The following is a 16655-nucleotide window of genomic DNA, read 5'->3' as shown; positions in this document are numbered from 1 at the left end:
AAAAAAAAACCCTTCTTTTGGAATCCCCCTTATTCCTTGTGGAATACTCTTCTGCAAAAGAGTACTTGGCAAAATCATGCCAGTGTAGATGTAGCCATACTGTCCAACAATATTCACTAGTTTATGTGCTGCAAATTATTCCTGTAGTTCTGATTAGGTGTATATGAATATGAATCACATTATTCTACAGATGTTCATGCAATAAAGTAATTGGTATTTGTTTTCAATTTATAATGAGAATTGTAAAGCAGTTACACAAAATGATTGTTTGAAAATAAAACAAGGACGGTAAAGGAAATAGTTGCAGAAATCAAGTAAACTAAAAGAAGAAAAGTGGTATCACAATAGTTTATTTTCTTTAGTAAATTTTGCCACCTACCTACACTAGTCAAAAGCAGCAGGAAAGAAGGGAGAATGAGGAGAGAGAAGGGGAAATAGATATCACATCGTGTATCATGTCTGTCTTGGATATGGAAGATATACAAAGTATTTCTAAAATAAGTAATGTATGAGGTTATCACAACATAATTAAAGTGTAAAATTAATATAGCAAATAATGTTGACTTTAGGCATCTTTTTTATATAAATAGCATCAGGTGAAAGACTGGAAGGCTAATTCTTTGCACTAAAAACATGTAAAACAAATTTGAAAATGGTTTCTAAGTCTCAAATATTGGCAAAACATAAATATTAATATATACGGACTCCCAGAGGCTAAATTTACATAATTAGCTTAAATGGGAGTTTGCATGACTAAACCCTGCAAATATATGTATTTATTTTACCTTGAGGGAAAAAATGCCCCTTTAATTACTTTGGGCTTCTGCTGGTTTTAAATAAGGAAAAAATGTTATGTATTGTGGCCATCTAGTGGTGAATTGGCTGCTTAATAGACTTTTTGAAAGTAGGAAATTTTGGTGAGCAATGCATCATGATCTATCTAATACTACTGAGCAAAGAGTTCTCCATTCATAAAAGATCCATAGAACCCTTCTGCAAAACTGTGAAAAATACTAAATTTTGGGGGGGGAAACATTTATTTTTGTGGTTTTTTGTTACTAGTGACATTTTTATAATAACAAAAGTTTAGTTCCCTCTTCCTTATGACAAAACAGTCGTCTGACATCACCGGAGCCAGTTATATAATAGAATTATACTGGGGAAAACATAAAAATCCTATTTTACAGCTGGATCCCGTAATAGTAAAGTTAATTTAAAATCTCTCTAAACAAAATATATTTCCGGGCTTTAAAGTATTTATTTCTCAAGCCCCATTGAGTTCTTTTATGAAAGTAACAGGAAGCTGTCTATAATAGTGGTTCCCAGACTGTTGCCCATGATCCACCAGTGGTCCATGTAAAATGATTGGTACCTTTATGCTGACTCTCCTCCTTCTAAATTGCATTAAATAAGCTAAAATATATTAAGTATTTTTCTAACTATTTTTTCTAAGTAAGCAATTTATATAGTTGTTGCAAAGATGTTATTCTGTCACCAGAGTGAGGGGATGTTGGTACATGTAAATATCAGTGGAAGAGAAGATGGTCCAAGAAACCATTCTTTCAATATAGGAGACGTGATGATATTAAAGAATATTTGTTCTGTAACATTGTAATTTTTCTGAAAAAGCAGTGAATTAGAATAACAGTATATTAAGGGAACTGGTAGGAAAAATAGGTATGTATATTTTTTGTTCTTGAAATATATTTATAAAAAACTACCGGCAAATACTTTTAAAACATTCTTGTTTTTCCATTATTTGGCCAATATCATTGTGCCCTGTTTAATTTCTTTGATCAGAAGAACGTCATTGTTTCATATCTGATCATTTCAACTAGCTTTTCCCTGTATTTCTGGGAAACTAACAATATCTGCTCTGTTCCTAAAATTTATAATCTATATTCTTTACATCAAATTAGCTGGTTTCAGATTAGTATAATAAACCTTTTTAAAAGAAGGTTCTTACTATGTCAATATTGACACCATCCATACACTAAAATCGAACCTTGACTCAGGAAAGCATTGGGTTAATATGTGTAATGATTTGTTTCATTTTCAGGTGTTTGGAGTGGATGACAGCCAGGATTATAATAGGCCTGTTATCAACGAGAACCAGAAAGATTTAGTAAAAGATTGGGCTATTAATTCTGCTACAGTAGTGCTGGAAGAAAAAAGACCACTGAGTACAACTGGATTTCTTGACACAGAGGTAGAATTTAAATTTTGATGGTCTTCTTTTTTCTTCCAATAAAAGAGAGAGAGGGCACTAATAGTTGGCTGGTGACTGTTAAACAGCTACCAAAGAAGACTTTGCCTACAAAGCATTAATTCCGATTTCTAAAGATTTTGATTTTTCTTATCTCTATTTTATTGCATTGTAGTTTCTCAACTTTTTCTGTTAGGAGTAGCTAAATTAAATCTTGAAGGCTTTAAGCTTTGCTGCCTTCTGCATGTACTTTTGTGCAATTGTAGGAAATTTAGCATGAGCATTTAAGTGACCCATGTAGAAGAGTGTGTGCAATCTGAAAATAGACATAGGAAAATGCAGATGGCTGTCTTCAATGTTGTAGCTCGTAAATAGAGCCTGACCTCCTAGAAAGCACTGATAGAAGTCTGAGAGGTAGTATGGGGTTTTTTTCAGATAGGCAAAAGGACTAGACATTCTAAGACATGTACTGTATATAGAAAATAGTTATATCTATGTGACAGATGTCTGTCATATCTAATACTGGATTTCTGGAAGGCATGCAGATACCATTGTAAAGGGAGCAGTCTGACAACCTGAATAGAATAGAAATAGAAAAAATCAGATTTATGCACGATGATGCACTACATAAATCTAAAAAAAGGGCACTACATCTGTTTGTAATTGCCTTGTCAGGACTTATGGTGAAAGGTGGTCCAGCAAGAGGTTAGTCCAAGTTTATTGAGTTCTTATTTATCAAGACCTTGATGCGTATCTCTGCGTTTACTAGCTGCTAGTGCAAATGAGTTGTTTTTAGTTTCTTAGAAACTATCATAGCAGAATTTATTTTATTTGGCGATAAGATTGTTACAGTAAGAGTACAGTGCTGACACATCTAGTGTATCTAAAATGAGTGCTTTAATTGCAACTGAGAGAAATATTACTTTCATCATAATAATGTCATAAGCCAAAACATAAAACTGATTGACAATTTCTTTTGTCGTTGTGCATTGCTTTCAGTTGTAAATCCACTGACTTACTGTGTGGGTTTTTTTCCCCCTTTTCTTCAGCTTTCGGCTCCCTTGTATTCTCTCTGCCTTCTAGAGGGGAAGGGAGAAAGATTTTGGGGGGGGGGCGGTTCGAGGGGCCGGGTCTTTCTTTAACCACACATACGGCCAAGTGGTGTGTGTGTATGTAATGTTCATTGCGCTTGAGTTTCCAGGATGATGCTGGTTTATTTGCAGCTATAAGTGGATTATGCCACAATTAATTCTAAGATGCATCTCATTTTAACCAATGCCAAAAGATACAGAAAGAAGACTGGCACTGTCTCCTAAACTGACTCCATTACGTCTGTTCATTTGAATTGATTACATTGTGTTAAATCCTCAGCTGTGACTAGGGAATGTGGAGCATAACTGAATAAGGAGCTGAAAAGGAATTGTTTATGGTTACCTGCTCTTGGTAACCATCCCCAGCGTAATTTAGAGCAACTTTTGAGCTGCTCCAAACTTTGCCAATTAATAACTATTCTGTAAGGACCATATTATTGTCTCAGAATCAGTCTCATCCCCTCTGAACAGGTTCAAACTTTATCTATGCTAGAGTGATCAGGAGTGACTGGTGTAGAGTTACCTGTGCTGTTAAATGCTAGTTGTGAATTCCCTCCTGCGCAGAAATCCTCATCTGTCTGTTCATGGCAAATTTAAATCCACTTCATGCTGCAGGAATTTCAAAGTTGTCTGTACTTAAGTTTGCAATATCAGATTATGTCTTTTGATAGCCAGAATGCTTAGTAGAACTGGTATGTTTGTTAGAGATGGAGGACATTGGCACAGCTTTATTTATGAGGCTGTTCCAAGCCACAAAGGGTTATATCAAAGAAGGTGCAAAGTCATGAGAGGTAAAGAATGCAAAGCAAATTATCATAAGAGCATCTTGGATACACTGAATAGAAACAGTGAGATGCAGGAAGAGATGAAGGCAGGTATTTAGGGAAGAGTTAAAGAAGGCTTTTAAAGTAGAAGTAGGTTGTACTTTAAGCAAAAGAATAAGAGAAGCTAGTTCAAATTCAAGCATGTAGATGTCCATACCAACAGGTTAGGAATATGATCATGACAGTAGCCTAGAGAAAGGATTGTATAATTTAAAGTATAAAGTTATGAAAGTACTTACTAAAACTGTCTTGATGTTAGAGAAAAAATAAACATGAGTTTTGGAGACATGGCTTATAAGGCAGGATGACTCAAGAACCAGGATACAAGAGTAGACTGAAAAAGAGAAAGGGATAAGAACATAACACAGGCCTGGATGATTGGAAGGATGAAAGTGGAGTCAGCAATGATAAATGTGGTAAAGAGGAATTTTTGGGTGGAAAGTTAATTTTGGTCTTAGAAGTGTTAAATTTGAAGTGCCTGTGATACATCCAAATGAAGAAGTGAATGTAGCCCCTTCCTAGAAGAAATTATTAACCTTGGGTTTTTGTGGCAATAGGCTAAACATTCTGAGATTGGCTGAAATTCAGGGAGTGAATGGTACATAAGAGAATGGAGTGTGTGAATATTTGGATTGGTTATATATAGCTCTTTGACTTGTTGACTTAAACTGTTGCAGCTTAGTTAGTAATTATTGAATAAATAATGAATTGCTCAGGCTCTGATTCCAACCATTCAACAATATTTTAAAACACTTGTATTTTCTATATTAAACAGCAGTCACTTGTCACCAGAGAGCAGCATAATTTAAGGGAAGAAAGCGAATTAAATTTGTTAAATCATTTAAATGGTTAATGATGGGAAAATTAACCAGGTAATTTTTTATGAATTTGATTAATGTGAATACTTCGCAAGTTTGACATATTAGGATTTACACTTTTATCCACAGTTTGCATGTAATTTTCAACAGTCTGATTACTTTAGACTAATCACAGATTTCTAATAATTTACTTTGATACTAACCTCAAATTTATCATTTATTTCATGGGGGTAGGTTGTACCTTTTTCCAAAAAATTAAGATTTTTGTACTATACTTTCAGGTTCATCTGCACCAGTTTTATGGTATAAATGGGCTTGCGTGACTCTGCCTATACTCATTTTTCTACTTGCTTAACTAATAATATTATACAGCTTGTATATATTCTGAAGTGTGAGCAAATATGTTCTGTATCACTATTTAGCATATTGCGTCTGTATTAGGTAGAACAGTTGAATCACCATGATTCATCCAGATTTTATTTTTATCATTTTAAACTTGGATTGGTTTTACTCCCTGACCCTTCAAAACAAACCATTTGGATGTTAATAAATTCTCTGGTCCATTCTCGAACTTTGAATCTCTGGTAGTTTTTGGTTTTTTGTTTGTTTGTTTTAAACTGCTCCGGCATGACTTAAGGTTTTCCATGTTATGTACTATAGGAGTTTTGCATCTATATCCTTTAAACCTGAAGCAAATGATTTAGCCTCATGTTCATAGTTTTGGTATAGCCAATAAATCTTACCTGAGAATATGCTGCTTTTTGTGGAGTTGTTAGCGAAAAGTCACTGGAGGAAGATTCTTTGGTGCCCCAATTCATTGATAATGGGGGGTGAAATGGTGAACAAGGGAAAGTTGGGTCAACTTGAATAACTTAAGCAGCTAAAGTGTCAAATTTAAATCTTGCCTTTCTGAAATTGCCTGAAAGACTACTGGGGATTTGGAAATTCCTTATGCAATTAAACATGATGCTCAAAGGCTGTCTCTTGAGTGATTTGTAAGTCTGAGAGTATTGGTATGACTTCTTCTAGGAATAACTATTGGATAGGATTGGTAACAGTCTTTTTTTGGTTGGTGTGTGTGTGTGTGTGTGTGTGTGTGTGTGTGTGTGTGTGTGTGTGATAAGTCTTGTGCTATTGATGTTTCACACCATGGTGATATATGTTAGATTTTAAAATACAGCTATTTTGTAATTATCACTTTTGGTAAAACAAAATACAGGACTATAAAACACTTTAAAGACTAACAAGATGGTTTATTAGATGATGAGCTTTCGTGGGCCAGACCCACTTCCTCAGATCAAGTAGTGGAAGAAAATAGTCACAGCCATATATACCAAAGGATACAATTAAAAAAAATGAACAAATATGAAAAGGACAAATCACATTTCAGAACAGAAGGGGGGCGCAGGGGGGAGGGGAGAAAGGAAGGTGAATGCTTGTGAGTTAATGATATTAGAGGTGGGGAAGGGTAGATGTCTATGAGTTAATAGTATTAGAGGTGATAATTGGGGAAGCTATCTTTACCCATTACAAAGATAGCTTCCCCAATTATCACCTCTAATACTATTAACTCACAGACATCTACCTTTCCCCACCTCTAATATCATTAACTCACAGGCATTCACCTTCCTCCCCCCCCCCCCCCCCCCCGCATCCCCCTTCTGTTCTGAAATGTGATTTGTCCTTTTCATATGTGTTCATTTTTTTTAATTGTATCCTTTGGTATATATGGCTGTGACTATTTTCTTCCATTATTTGATATGAGGAAGTGGGTCTGGCCCACGAAAGCTCATCATCTAATAAACCATCTTGTTAGTCTTTAAAGTGCTACATAGTCCTGTATTTTGTTTCAGCTACACCAGACTAACACGGCTACATTTCTATCACTTTTGGTAAGGTATTCATTTTTGTAATAGAAATTTAAGAAGGAGGGAAAACTGCCGAGTGTGACTCTCTTTACAACAAAATACCATATAGCAGTGGTTCCGCAACATAACCTGTAGCCCTGAATGCCACATAAAAAGTAGGGCTTATATAACTAATTGAATTATCTTCTGCAAGTAAAATATAAGCTAATTTGTTGGGACAGCTAAAGTTGGCCATAATATCCTGCTCCACAAGCTGATAGAGTTCAGACTTCTCATAAAGGTGATTTAGATTCTTGGGTTTATGGGTAATATAAGTTGAGCTATTCAGATTTCCCTTTAGCATATGGTTCACAGGTGGTTAATTGGGCTCTACACCATATTTTGGCAGAAATTTTAATGTAATGAAAATAATTCTGTTTGTTAATGGGAACTGGAAAAATGATGTAAATAACATTTATGATAAACCAAAGAGTAAGAAGAATCATTAGATGTTAACAGTAGACACTGACTGGCACTCTGAAAGTGCCAAGAATTTAGTGGAGATTCTGCTAACTCTCAAGAATACACATAGCTCCTCCAGATTCTTCATGAGGTTCATTTGTTGGAGTCTCAGGTCCTCTCCCTTAATCTCTGATTACCACTGCTGTCTAGCTAGAGTTACCCATCTTAACTGAAGCTATAAATTGTCAGTATAATTGTTCTTTTTAGAGTCTTAAAGGTGAATTCCCGGCGCGCGCGCGCACACACACTCTCTCTCACTCTCACTCTCACTCTCACTCACTCACTCCGTGTATCCATCCTATTAGTCTTCATTAAATTCAGTAGAGCCTTTGGAGATATGATTTTTGTTTGCCTATGTGAAGGAGTGAAATGCACAGACAGTGATGCAGCATTATATCAGAAGCAGCAGCATTATATTTGCATAGTTAGTCCTTTCCAGAGTGAGCTTAAATTCTACAACAGGAAATTTAAATTGAGTCTTATAATTCACTACATAGATGTAAAGAGATGTCCTGTGTATAAGCCTAATTTTAAAAATTCACACTTTGATTTAAAAAGTTAAATAAATATAAATCAAAGCTATTCAAGTGTAGTTTCTTTCAGAATACAATCTTTTATGACCATGTTCTTTACAGAGCAGGTTAGAAAATTACAATTGTCATTAAATTATGGTACTTCTAATACAATCCTGATTACATTGTAAATCCAGTTTTTTAATTTTAATCTAAAATAATAAATGTTGTAAGCTTCCTCCCCCTCCCCTACAAAAATGCAATCCAGTCTTTTGATTCATACATGAAGCTAGGTTATTGGACTTTAAAGATCTGCTGTTTGTAATTTTCAGAGCCAGATACCTTTTCTAGTCACTTTATATTTTCATGTTGAAATACAGTTCCAGACACTTTTATTTTCAGGCAGTTACGTTTACATGTGCTGCTAATGTCCATTAAGTTTTCTGAAGTCCTCCATGTTAGCTAGCTTCTCCACTCCCTAAACTTATCTTCTTTTCAAGCTCAATATAATAGCTTCTCCTTCAATATCTGCCTCGCCCTAACCCTCCCTCCCCTAGAAAAATATATTATAAGTTTTGAGTGATTAAAGCCTTCTGGTAGCTCCCATTTTTTTCAATAACTTCCTCTAAGTTTACTAATGAAATAATCTAGTTTAACCGAGGTGCATAGTCTTTCACATAATATGTATTGTTTGAAGGTTCTTTGCAGTGCTGAAATGTTGGGAACCATTGCCCAATCTGTAATTGTTCTGCATCTGTCTAGAACAATAAAGGATTTAAATCTGTAAATTCAGTATTAGCATAAGCATATTCTCCAAGATAAAGTAAAATGAGTTTCATGTATAGTTTCACTTTCCGTGAAAATAATTAAGATTTCAAATACATCTGTACTTTAATATACCAGTTTAATAAGTTTTTATCTCACATTTTAAGTAAAATTTGGTGTTTCTTGTCCAATCTCTTTTTTCCTCAGGAAGGCTCTGCTGCATCTGGAAACAAACGTTGGGTGTCACAGTGGGCTAGTTTGGCTGCTAACCATACACGACATGACCAAGATGACATGAGGTTGGAGTCATCAGCACCTGTTCCTCTAGAAAATGGTACAAGAAGTTGATTTTTTTATTGTCATCTTAATTTCTGTAGCAAAGAGTATATGGAAGTGAAAGTCTTAGTTACAGAACTAGAGAAAAAGTTTTAATTATTATGATATTGTAAATGAATCATTAGTTACTTATCTTCTACATTTTTTAAAAAAAACCTCATAATTATATTGACTTACCCCTTATATTAATGATAAAACAGGCAGAACACTATACAAAGTTCATTAGTGCAACAATTGGGAAAATATAAAGGAAAATATTAATTTAAGATTCAGTTTGGGTAAGCTTGTCATATCTTTTTATTAGTATATCTTCTGTATATATCCCTTCCCACTGGGCTTTAGTGGACTGAATAGTAAACAGTCTACCTGATACATCAACTGTATGGTCCAAATAAATATTCTAAGCATAATTTGATATTGCTGTAATGAGAACTGCTCAGCAGTTGCCAATCCACATTATTCTATCTCTTCTGAGTGTCAAGTGTTCAGGCTCCTTCCTTCCTTTATTAATGACTCTGAAGAAGTGGGCTGTGCCAGCGAAAGCTCATGATACCATCTACATGTTTTGTTAGTCTATAAAGTGCTACCAGGCCATTTGTTGTTGTTTTTTCTGTAACAGACTTACTTGGGCACCCCCTGAAGCTTTTTGCCCAGACTTGCTTATTTGAATATGCTGCTCCTTATGTTGTTCATTAAAACATATATTTGACTGTGAAGGAGGTGATACTTTTACATTTTTTTCATCTTTATTTGTAAAACGTTCAATGCAGGACACAGGATTTATTATTTAAACACAGATACTTGAAAATTGAAAGTTCTAATGCAAGGTTTACAAGGTTATAAATTTAAAATCCTGCCCAAATTTCTTTTTTTGTTTTATGATACTAGCAAAGTTGGGCTTAAGCCACTAAATTTTAATTTAGACTTCTGACAAACAGAAAATATGCACACCATCTTTTCCCATCCTTTTCCCATCAATGGTTAATAGCCATTGATAGACTTATTCTCCATGAATTTACCTAGTTCTTTGATTAACCCTATTACAGTCTTAGCCTTCACAACACTTCTGGCAAAGAATTCCACACGTTGACTGTGCATTGTGTGAATACTTGCTTGTATTTGTTTTAAACCTGCTGCTTACTAATTTCATTTGGTGACCCTTAGTTCTTGTGTTATGAGAAGAAAAGTTATGAGAACATGAGTTATATTATATCAGTGCTTTGATGTTTGCTACAAAGGCTTCTTCCAGAGTAAAATATTCCCTCCTTTGTATCAGAACCTCCGTGTGCTATATTGTAACATACAATTATTTTAGTATAAATATTAGAGTATTAATAGATAATTTTCTCCAGTATCTTAAAATGTCTGTTCTGTGACCAATAGTGTATTTAAAATACTCAAATGCTATCGCCAATCCACTGTGTCATGGTTTAAGAAGACTTTTAAATGTCATTTCACAAAAGACAAAAGTTTCAATTCTCTGTGAATAGAAAGATTGTGTTTTATTATTTACTAGAAGATTTACTTGGCATTGCTTGGGTCCTTCAGGGCAGGAGGCTGGGATTGGGGGGGGGGGGGGCGCAGGAGTCAGGGCAGGGCTTTGGGAGGGCTTAAGTCAAGGGGCTGGAGATGTGAGGGGTGCAGGAGTTAGGGTAGAGGAAGAGGAGGGGTTCGGTGCAGGAGCGGGGTAGGGGATGGGATGGGGAGGCTCAGGGTAGGTGGTGCGCAGGTCAGGGCAGGGGTTGGGAGCTGTTGAGGGAAAGCTTCCCAGGGGGGCACACTGTCTGGATGGCAGCTTCTCCTCAGAGCCATCTGTGGCTCTGCAGGTTGCACTGCCTGGGTAGCGGTTGTTCCCTAATGCTGGTGTGCTTGCTTCCCTCTGTGGTCATTCTGGAGTATAATTGCCCCTGCTATCAGACCCCTCTCTTTCCATTTGGTGAGAAACAATTGAATTCCAAGCACATCCCATTGTCCTGGCACCACCAAAACCTTATCTGTCTTTTAAGGTATGATAAGAGGAAGCTGCATACCTAATTTCGTTGTCCTAGCTCTTACCATTTAGGAGTTCTTGAACAGAGAGAGACTCTCACATGGACGGATGGACAGATATACAAACTCTTTGAAATATATAGTAAACTATTATGAAACCTAAAGAATGCATGTTTCCATTGACAGATCTGCTCTTTAGTGACTTATTTCAAAGAGTTTTTTTCCCCCCATTTTTAGATACTGACATCAGTGAATCTGGTATTTCAGTTAGAAGTGCTGGCTCGGCCACTTCTGTGACAAGTCAAGGGGAGCGAAAGAGGAGAACACTTCCACAGCTTCCAAAAGAGGAAAAAGTCATTGAAAGTTCAAGAGCAAAGGTTATACCTCATCAGAGATCAGAGATAGGTGAAAAGCAAGACACAGAACTTCAAGAGAAAGAAACTCCAACTCATGCTTCCCAGAAAGAAATGCCACAAGATGCTGGTAATAGAAGCATGACTAAGATGAAAAGAACAATGAATGGCCTTGCTCCTAAAGCTGGTGGAGACAACCAAGTGTCTTCTCACCCCAACAGCTGCCCTTCTTCCAGTAAAGGGAAAAATGAAATTATCAGGGAAACTTCAGTTGTAAAGCAAGCTTTAGCTAAAATTCAACAGCAAGAGCAAAAGGAGCAGACACATAGGACTTCAGCTAAAATATCTTCAGCTAAACTTACTGCCAGTCAAGTTGAGAAAGGTAGAGAGGAGACTCCTACTTCACATAAAATGTTGGATAATCATCAAGAAAAGGCTCCAGGACATCCTACAAATAAAGCAGAAATGAAGATGGTACAAAGTGAAGGGAAAAGAAAAAAACCTGAGGAAATTATAAAAGGCCAAATTCCAAAAGGATTAGGTGGAGAGAAGAAAGAATCTTCAAAACCATTAGTGAGACAAGGCAGCTTTACTATAGATAAACCTAGCACAAATATACCTATAGAACTTATTCCTCATATTAATAAGCAAACTGGATCTACTCCCCCTTCATTTGCTTTAACCTCTACAAGTAGAATACGTGAGAGAAGTGACTCTGTGGACACTGATTCTAGTCTGGATACAACACTTATCTTAAAAGACACAGAAGCAGTAATGGCTTTCCTTGAAGCTAAATTACGTGAAGAAAATAAAACAGATGAAGGACCCGAAACTCCTAGCTATAACAGAGATAATTCCATATCACCAGAATCTGATGTGGACACAGCTAGCACAATTAGTCTGGTTACTGGTGACACTGAAAGAAAATCCACTCAAAAGCGTAAGAGTTTTACTACTCTCTATAAAGATAGATGTTCCACTAGTTCTCCTTCCAAGGATGTTTTAAAATCATCTTCTGCAATAAATGCTAGAGAAAAGATAGAAAAGAAAACTAAAAGCCGATCTTCAGATGCTGGTTCACGATCAGATGGTCGTAAACTTGTGCAACCCAGTGGAAGAATAAGGCAACCTTCTGTAGATTTAACAGATGATGACCAAACATCTAGTGTGCCTCATTCTGCCATTTCTGACATCTTGTCATCTGACCAAGAAACTTACTCTGGCAAATCACATGGAAGGGGTCATTTTACCTCTGCAGATGAACTCTTACATTCCAAAATGGAAGGCAGTAAGTCAGCTAAATCAAAGACCTCTCCAGTTACAACTGGGCAATCAAGTAAGTCAATCACTCTTCCAAGGCCTCGCCCCACAAGGACTTCTCTCTTGCGTAGAGCACGACTTGGTGAAGCCTCAGATAGTGAACTTGCTGATGCAGATAAAGCTTCAGTGGCTTCTGAAGTGTCCACTACAAGTTCTACATCAAAGCCTCCATCAGGAAGGAGAACTATTTCCAGGATTGACTTACTTGCTCAACCACGCAGAACTAGGCTCGGTTCTTTATCAGCACGTAGTGACTCTGAAGCCACAATATCTAGAAGCACTGCCTCATCTCGTACAGCAGAAGCCATCATTAGAAGTGGTGTAAGATTAACACCATCAGCAGATAGTAGTAAAATTTCTGCTAGAACTAGAGCCAATAGCATTTCTCGACTTTCCGATTCTAAATCCAAATCATTGACTTCTGCCCATAATTCTCCATCAGGTATGTGAGTTTATTTGGATTTAATCTTTCCAGTACTTGATATTTTGTTTATTTTCTTGGGCTTTTCGCTTTTTAGAAGTGCTAAGCTAATAATGTTTTATTATGAAGCATTAACACAAACATCAGGTTGAAGCAGTCCTCTTCTTTTAATAAAGCACTATTATTTATCATTGCAGATATTTTTAAATTTAATACAAAGACGAGATTTTAAATCCTTAGCCATTTGGTTTATATGATTATTCCCTGAAACTTCTAATCAACTATAGTATCTGAAGTGCTCAAATGTTATAGTAATTAGCATAGTACAAAAATGTAGAAACACTAGAAACCACTTTTATTTGGGTCAGAATTCTAAAAGTTTAGAAGATCCACAGCACTGTTCAATGACACAGAAATTAGATAATGTGTTTGTAAGAATCCAGAAGTATGAATGCAGCCTGTTGAAGGCATGGGACATCAACAAGATAGATGATAGATTTTCTTCTAAAAGTGCAAACATGTAATTTACTTATAGAAATAAGCAAAGTAAAAAATAACAAATAGGAAAACATATACACTTCTAAGCACAAAAATACTGAAAGAAATATTCCAAAACTAAACAACATGTGGGTTAACCCAAATCTATTTCACTCTCATGGGATACAAGTCTGCCCAAGAACAATTTCTGTTGTTTATTTCTATGTGAAAAGAGAGGATCTATACAGGATCTAAGTCATGGACCGCCAACATTGTTAATTCAGCCTCTGGAATCTCCCCTATTATTTAATATTTATATGAACAGATATTGCAATTAAGAATTCTGAGCCTACCGTTGTAATGGTAATATTGTTTAAAACTGATGAATGACAATGGGGAAAAATGCAATGTCATAGATACTTGAAATCTCTTACACGATTAGTTAAATCACTTAAAGAATGTTTGTGTAAATAAGTCATCTTGTTAATAAGTTTATTCATGGTAACTAGAGCTTTTCTCACCTTTTGAACTTTATTGCTGCTAAATTAAATTAAATACAGATTTTTCTTCAAAAACACCAGATGACATGTTCACTGTATTTGAGTGGTTCCTTTGCATTCATTGATATGAATGGTCATCAGAACACAGTGTATTATACTTCCTATTTCCACCCATTATACAAAACATTTGTATATTTTTACACATTTTTATATAAACCAAGCTGTTTTGGCAAACCCATTGCTGATGTGTAATTTGCAAATTTAGCAGTTACTAACTTCTGCTGTGTGGCTCACCAATATTTATTGCCTTTAACCAGAAAAACTGGTTAAATCACAGGTTAATTTAAGAGAAATCAGTTCCTTGAACATTAAAGCTGAATGTTCACTGATATGTGAAATTGCATGTATTGCTATATTCTGAATGTTGTCTTCAGAAATGCCAGTAATCCTTATGAATTCAATTGAAAATAAAAAAAATACCCTGAACTATCTAGTCTAATATTTCAGAAGGGAGATGAAGATATTTTTCCAGCATATTGATCATCTGTATGGGTATTTATATCAGGCACGTTTAGAACTGATGGTTCATGTCTGCAGTCTAACAGTAACATCAGTTGAGGCAAAAAGGTTATTACTGAGAAGCCAGTCAAGATGCATTAATATACAAGGTGATTTAATTAAAATTAGCTGTAATTATTCCAGACCCTGATGGTATTGATATTTTAAAGAGGTAAAGACTAGAAATTTCTTGTTTTGTCATATAAATGTTTTGTTTGCAACACAAATATGAGTCAGCAGGTTTTTTGGGAGAGGGGTGCAGATTAGTGAAAATATGAGCTACAGTGTGTTTACTGAATTCCAAATTCCTAAACAATAAGGAGCCTTAAGGTATAAGCGTTCACGGATAAAACCCACTTCATCAGAAGAATTGGAGTGGAACCACAAGATTCATTGTTTTTGCAGATACAGACTAACACAGCTACCCCTCTGAGACTTTCCACATGCTTCTTCTATATTTAAGTGTTTAGCTACATTACCAATGGGAAATGCTTTAGTCTTTTCTTCTTAGTTCATTACAGCTCTCATTCCTGCAATGTTCTTGTTGATTTAACTGCATTCCATGGTCAGAACCTACTGCAGTTTGTATAAAAAATATTCACAGTTTCAAAGGGAAAAGCTCAAAAGCTTGCCACATTATGAGCTATCTGTCCTAAAATAGCAAAACAGATAAATGGGCACACCAAAATTATTTGGAGCATTTGCTGTAGAAAGAGCTACTACTCTTTAAAAAACAAAACATCATTGTAAACACTAACATTAAAGGAAAACAAAATCTCAGCGTAAAGGGGGTGGAAGCAATTAACAAAACAGTCACAACCAATATCAGTGAGAAGGTATTGTCTAATGAATTCTTCAAGCACTAGGTAATATCAAAAAGAGTATACTACTACTTGGGAGTTAGGAGTTCTGGATTCCATATGTGGCTGTTTCACAAACTTACTTTTTGATTTCTGGCTATGGTACTACAAGCATGTATAGATTACAGAAATTTGTGTCTGTGGCTATACTGGTGTAATGTACATAGGCCCAACATGCCTCTCTTTGCTTTATTCTAAAACAACAGTTGTTGCCCACCTCAGCAGATTGTTAGGAGGCTTCATTCATTCTTTTATTAATTTGTAAAGTTGTTTAAAGACCATTAGAGGAAATAGTTATATGTAAAGAGGTTTAGAATTACCATAAACCAGTGTTTCTTAAACTTTTTAAGTCCGAGGATCACCAAACAATAATTGTTTTTTTATGGGCAACACCAAGGATTTTTTGTTGAGAGAAAAAAAAAGAAGTCAGGCGGGGGGAAAGGGTTAGGGGAGAAGTTATTGAGCAAAAAAAAGGTCGCCTGCCCCTTTAAGGGTGGCCATTTTGAATTCTGTTCTCCTCAGCACACCTCCAACTGCCTCACAGCACATCGGTGTACCGTAGAACACAGTTTAAGAAACAGTGCCATAAACCATAGTTACAAAAATTATTCCAAGCAAAGGGGAAAAAATAAGGAAGGATTGCAGTCCAAGCTTGGATGAGCAATCTCAAATAAGATTAAGAAAAAGGTTATAAGGAATGAAATTTGGGATGGATCAGCAAGGAAGTTCGGAAAATGTGGGAAAAATATGAGAACTGCCAAAAACCAAGGGGAGTTGGACCTTTCAAAAGAAATTAAAACCAATCATAAAGGCTCTCTAGCCATATAAATGTTTTTAAGAGGAAATGAAAGGAATGGGTCCATTAAGTACTGAGGATGGGGTGTAGCTTAAATACAATCTAGGTATGGCACAGCACCTAAACATAAGAACATAAAAATGACCATATTGGGTCAGACCAAAGGTTCATCTAGCCCACTATCCTGTCTTTCAACAGTGGCCAAGGCCAGGTGCTTCAGAAGGGGTGAACTGAGCAGGTAATCCTCAAATAATTCATCCCTTGTCATCAATTACCGGTTTTTGGCAACCAGATATTAGGGACACTAACCCTGCCAATAACCATTTATGGATATATCCTCTATGAACTTCTCTATGTATTTTTATCCCTTTCATAGTCAAACACTTTGTCTCAATTTAGGAGTAGTGGCATGGTAACGAATAGAAGTAAGGATAATGGAATATGAATTTCCACATGTAAA

General features: G+C 35.9%; 1 protein-coding gene across 14 annotated transcripts in view; it reads left to right on the top strand.

The window, feature by feature from the left end:
• Window positions 1–16655, top strand: part of CEP170 (centrosomal protein 170) — a 176662-nt gene that overhangs the window by 120628 nt on the left and 39379 nt on the right. For 13 of the 14 annotated variants that reach the window (XM_075924848.1, XM_075924849.1, XM_075924846.1 and 10 more), the window contains 3 exons: window positions 2060–2209; window positions 8793–8919; window positions 11148–13025. In XM_075924848.1, the coding sequence (XP_075780963.1) occupies window positions 2060–2209; window positions 8793–8919; window positions 11148–13025 (2155 nt within the window). The remainder of the gene's footprint in view (window positions 1–2059; window positions 2210–8792; window positions 8920–11147; window positions 13026–16655) is intronic. The other variant, XM_075924856.1, reaches the window with a different exon arrangement.

This window comes from Pelodiscus sinensis, chromosome 3 (genome assembly GCF_049634645.1).
Source record: "Pelodiscus sinensis isolate JC-2024 chromosome 3, ASM4963464v1, whole genome shotgun sequence".
Classification (NCBI taxonomy): domain Eukaryota; kingdom Metazoa; phylum Chordata; order Testudines; family Trionychidae; genus Pelodiscus; species Pelodiscus sinensis.
The sequence above is the reverse complement of the archived record's forward strand: the minus strand, read 5'-3'. Positions and strand labels throughout refer to the sequence as shown.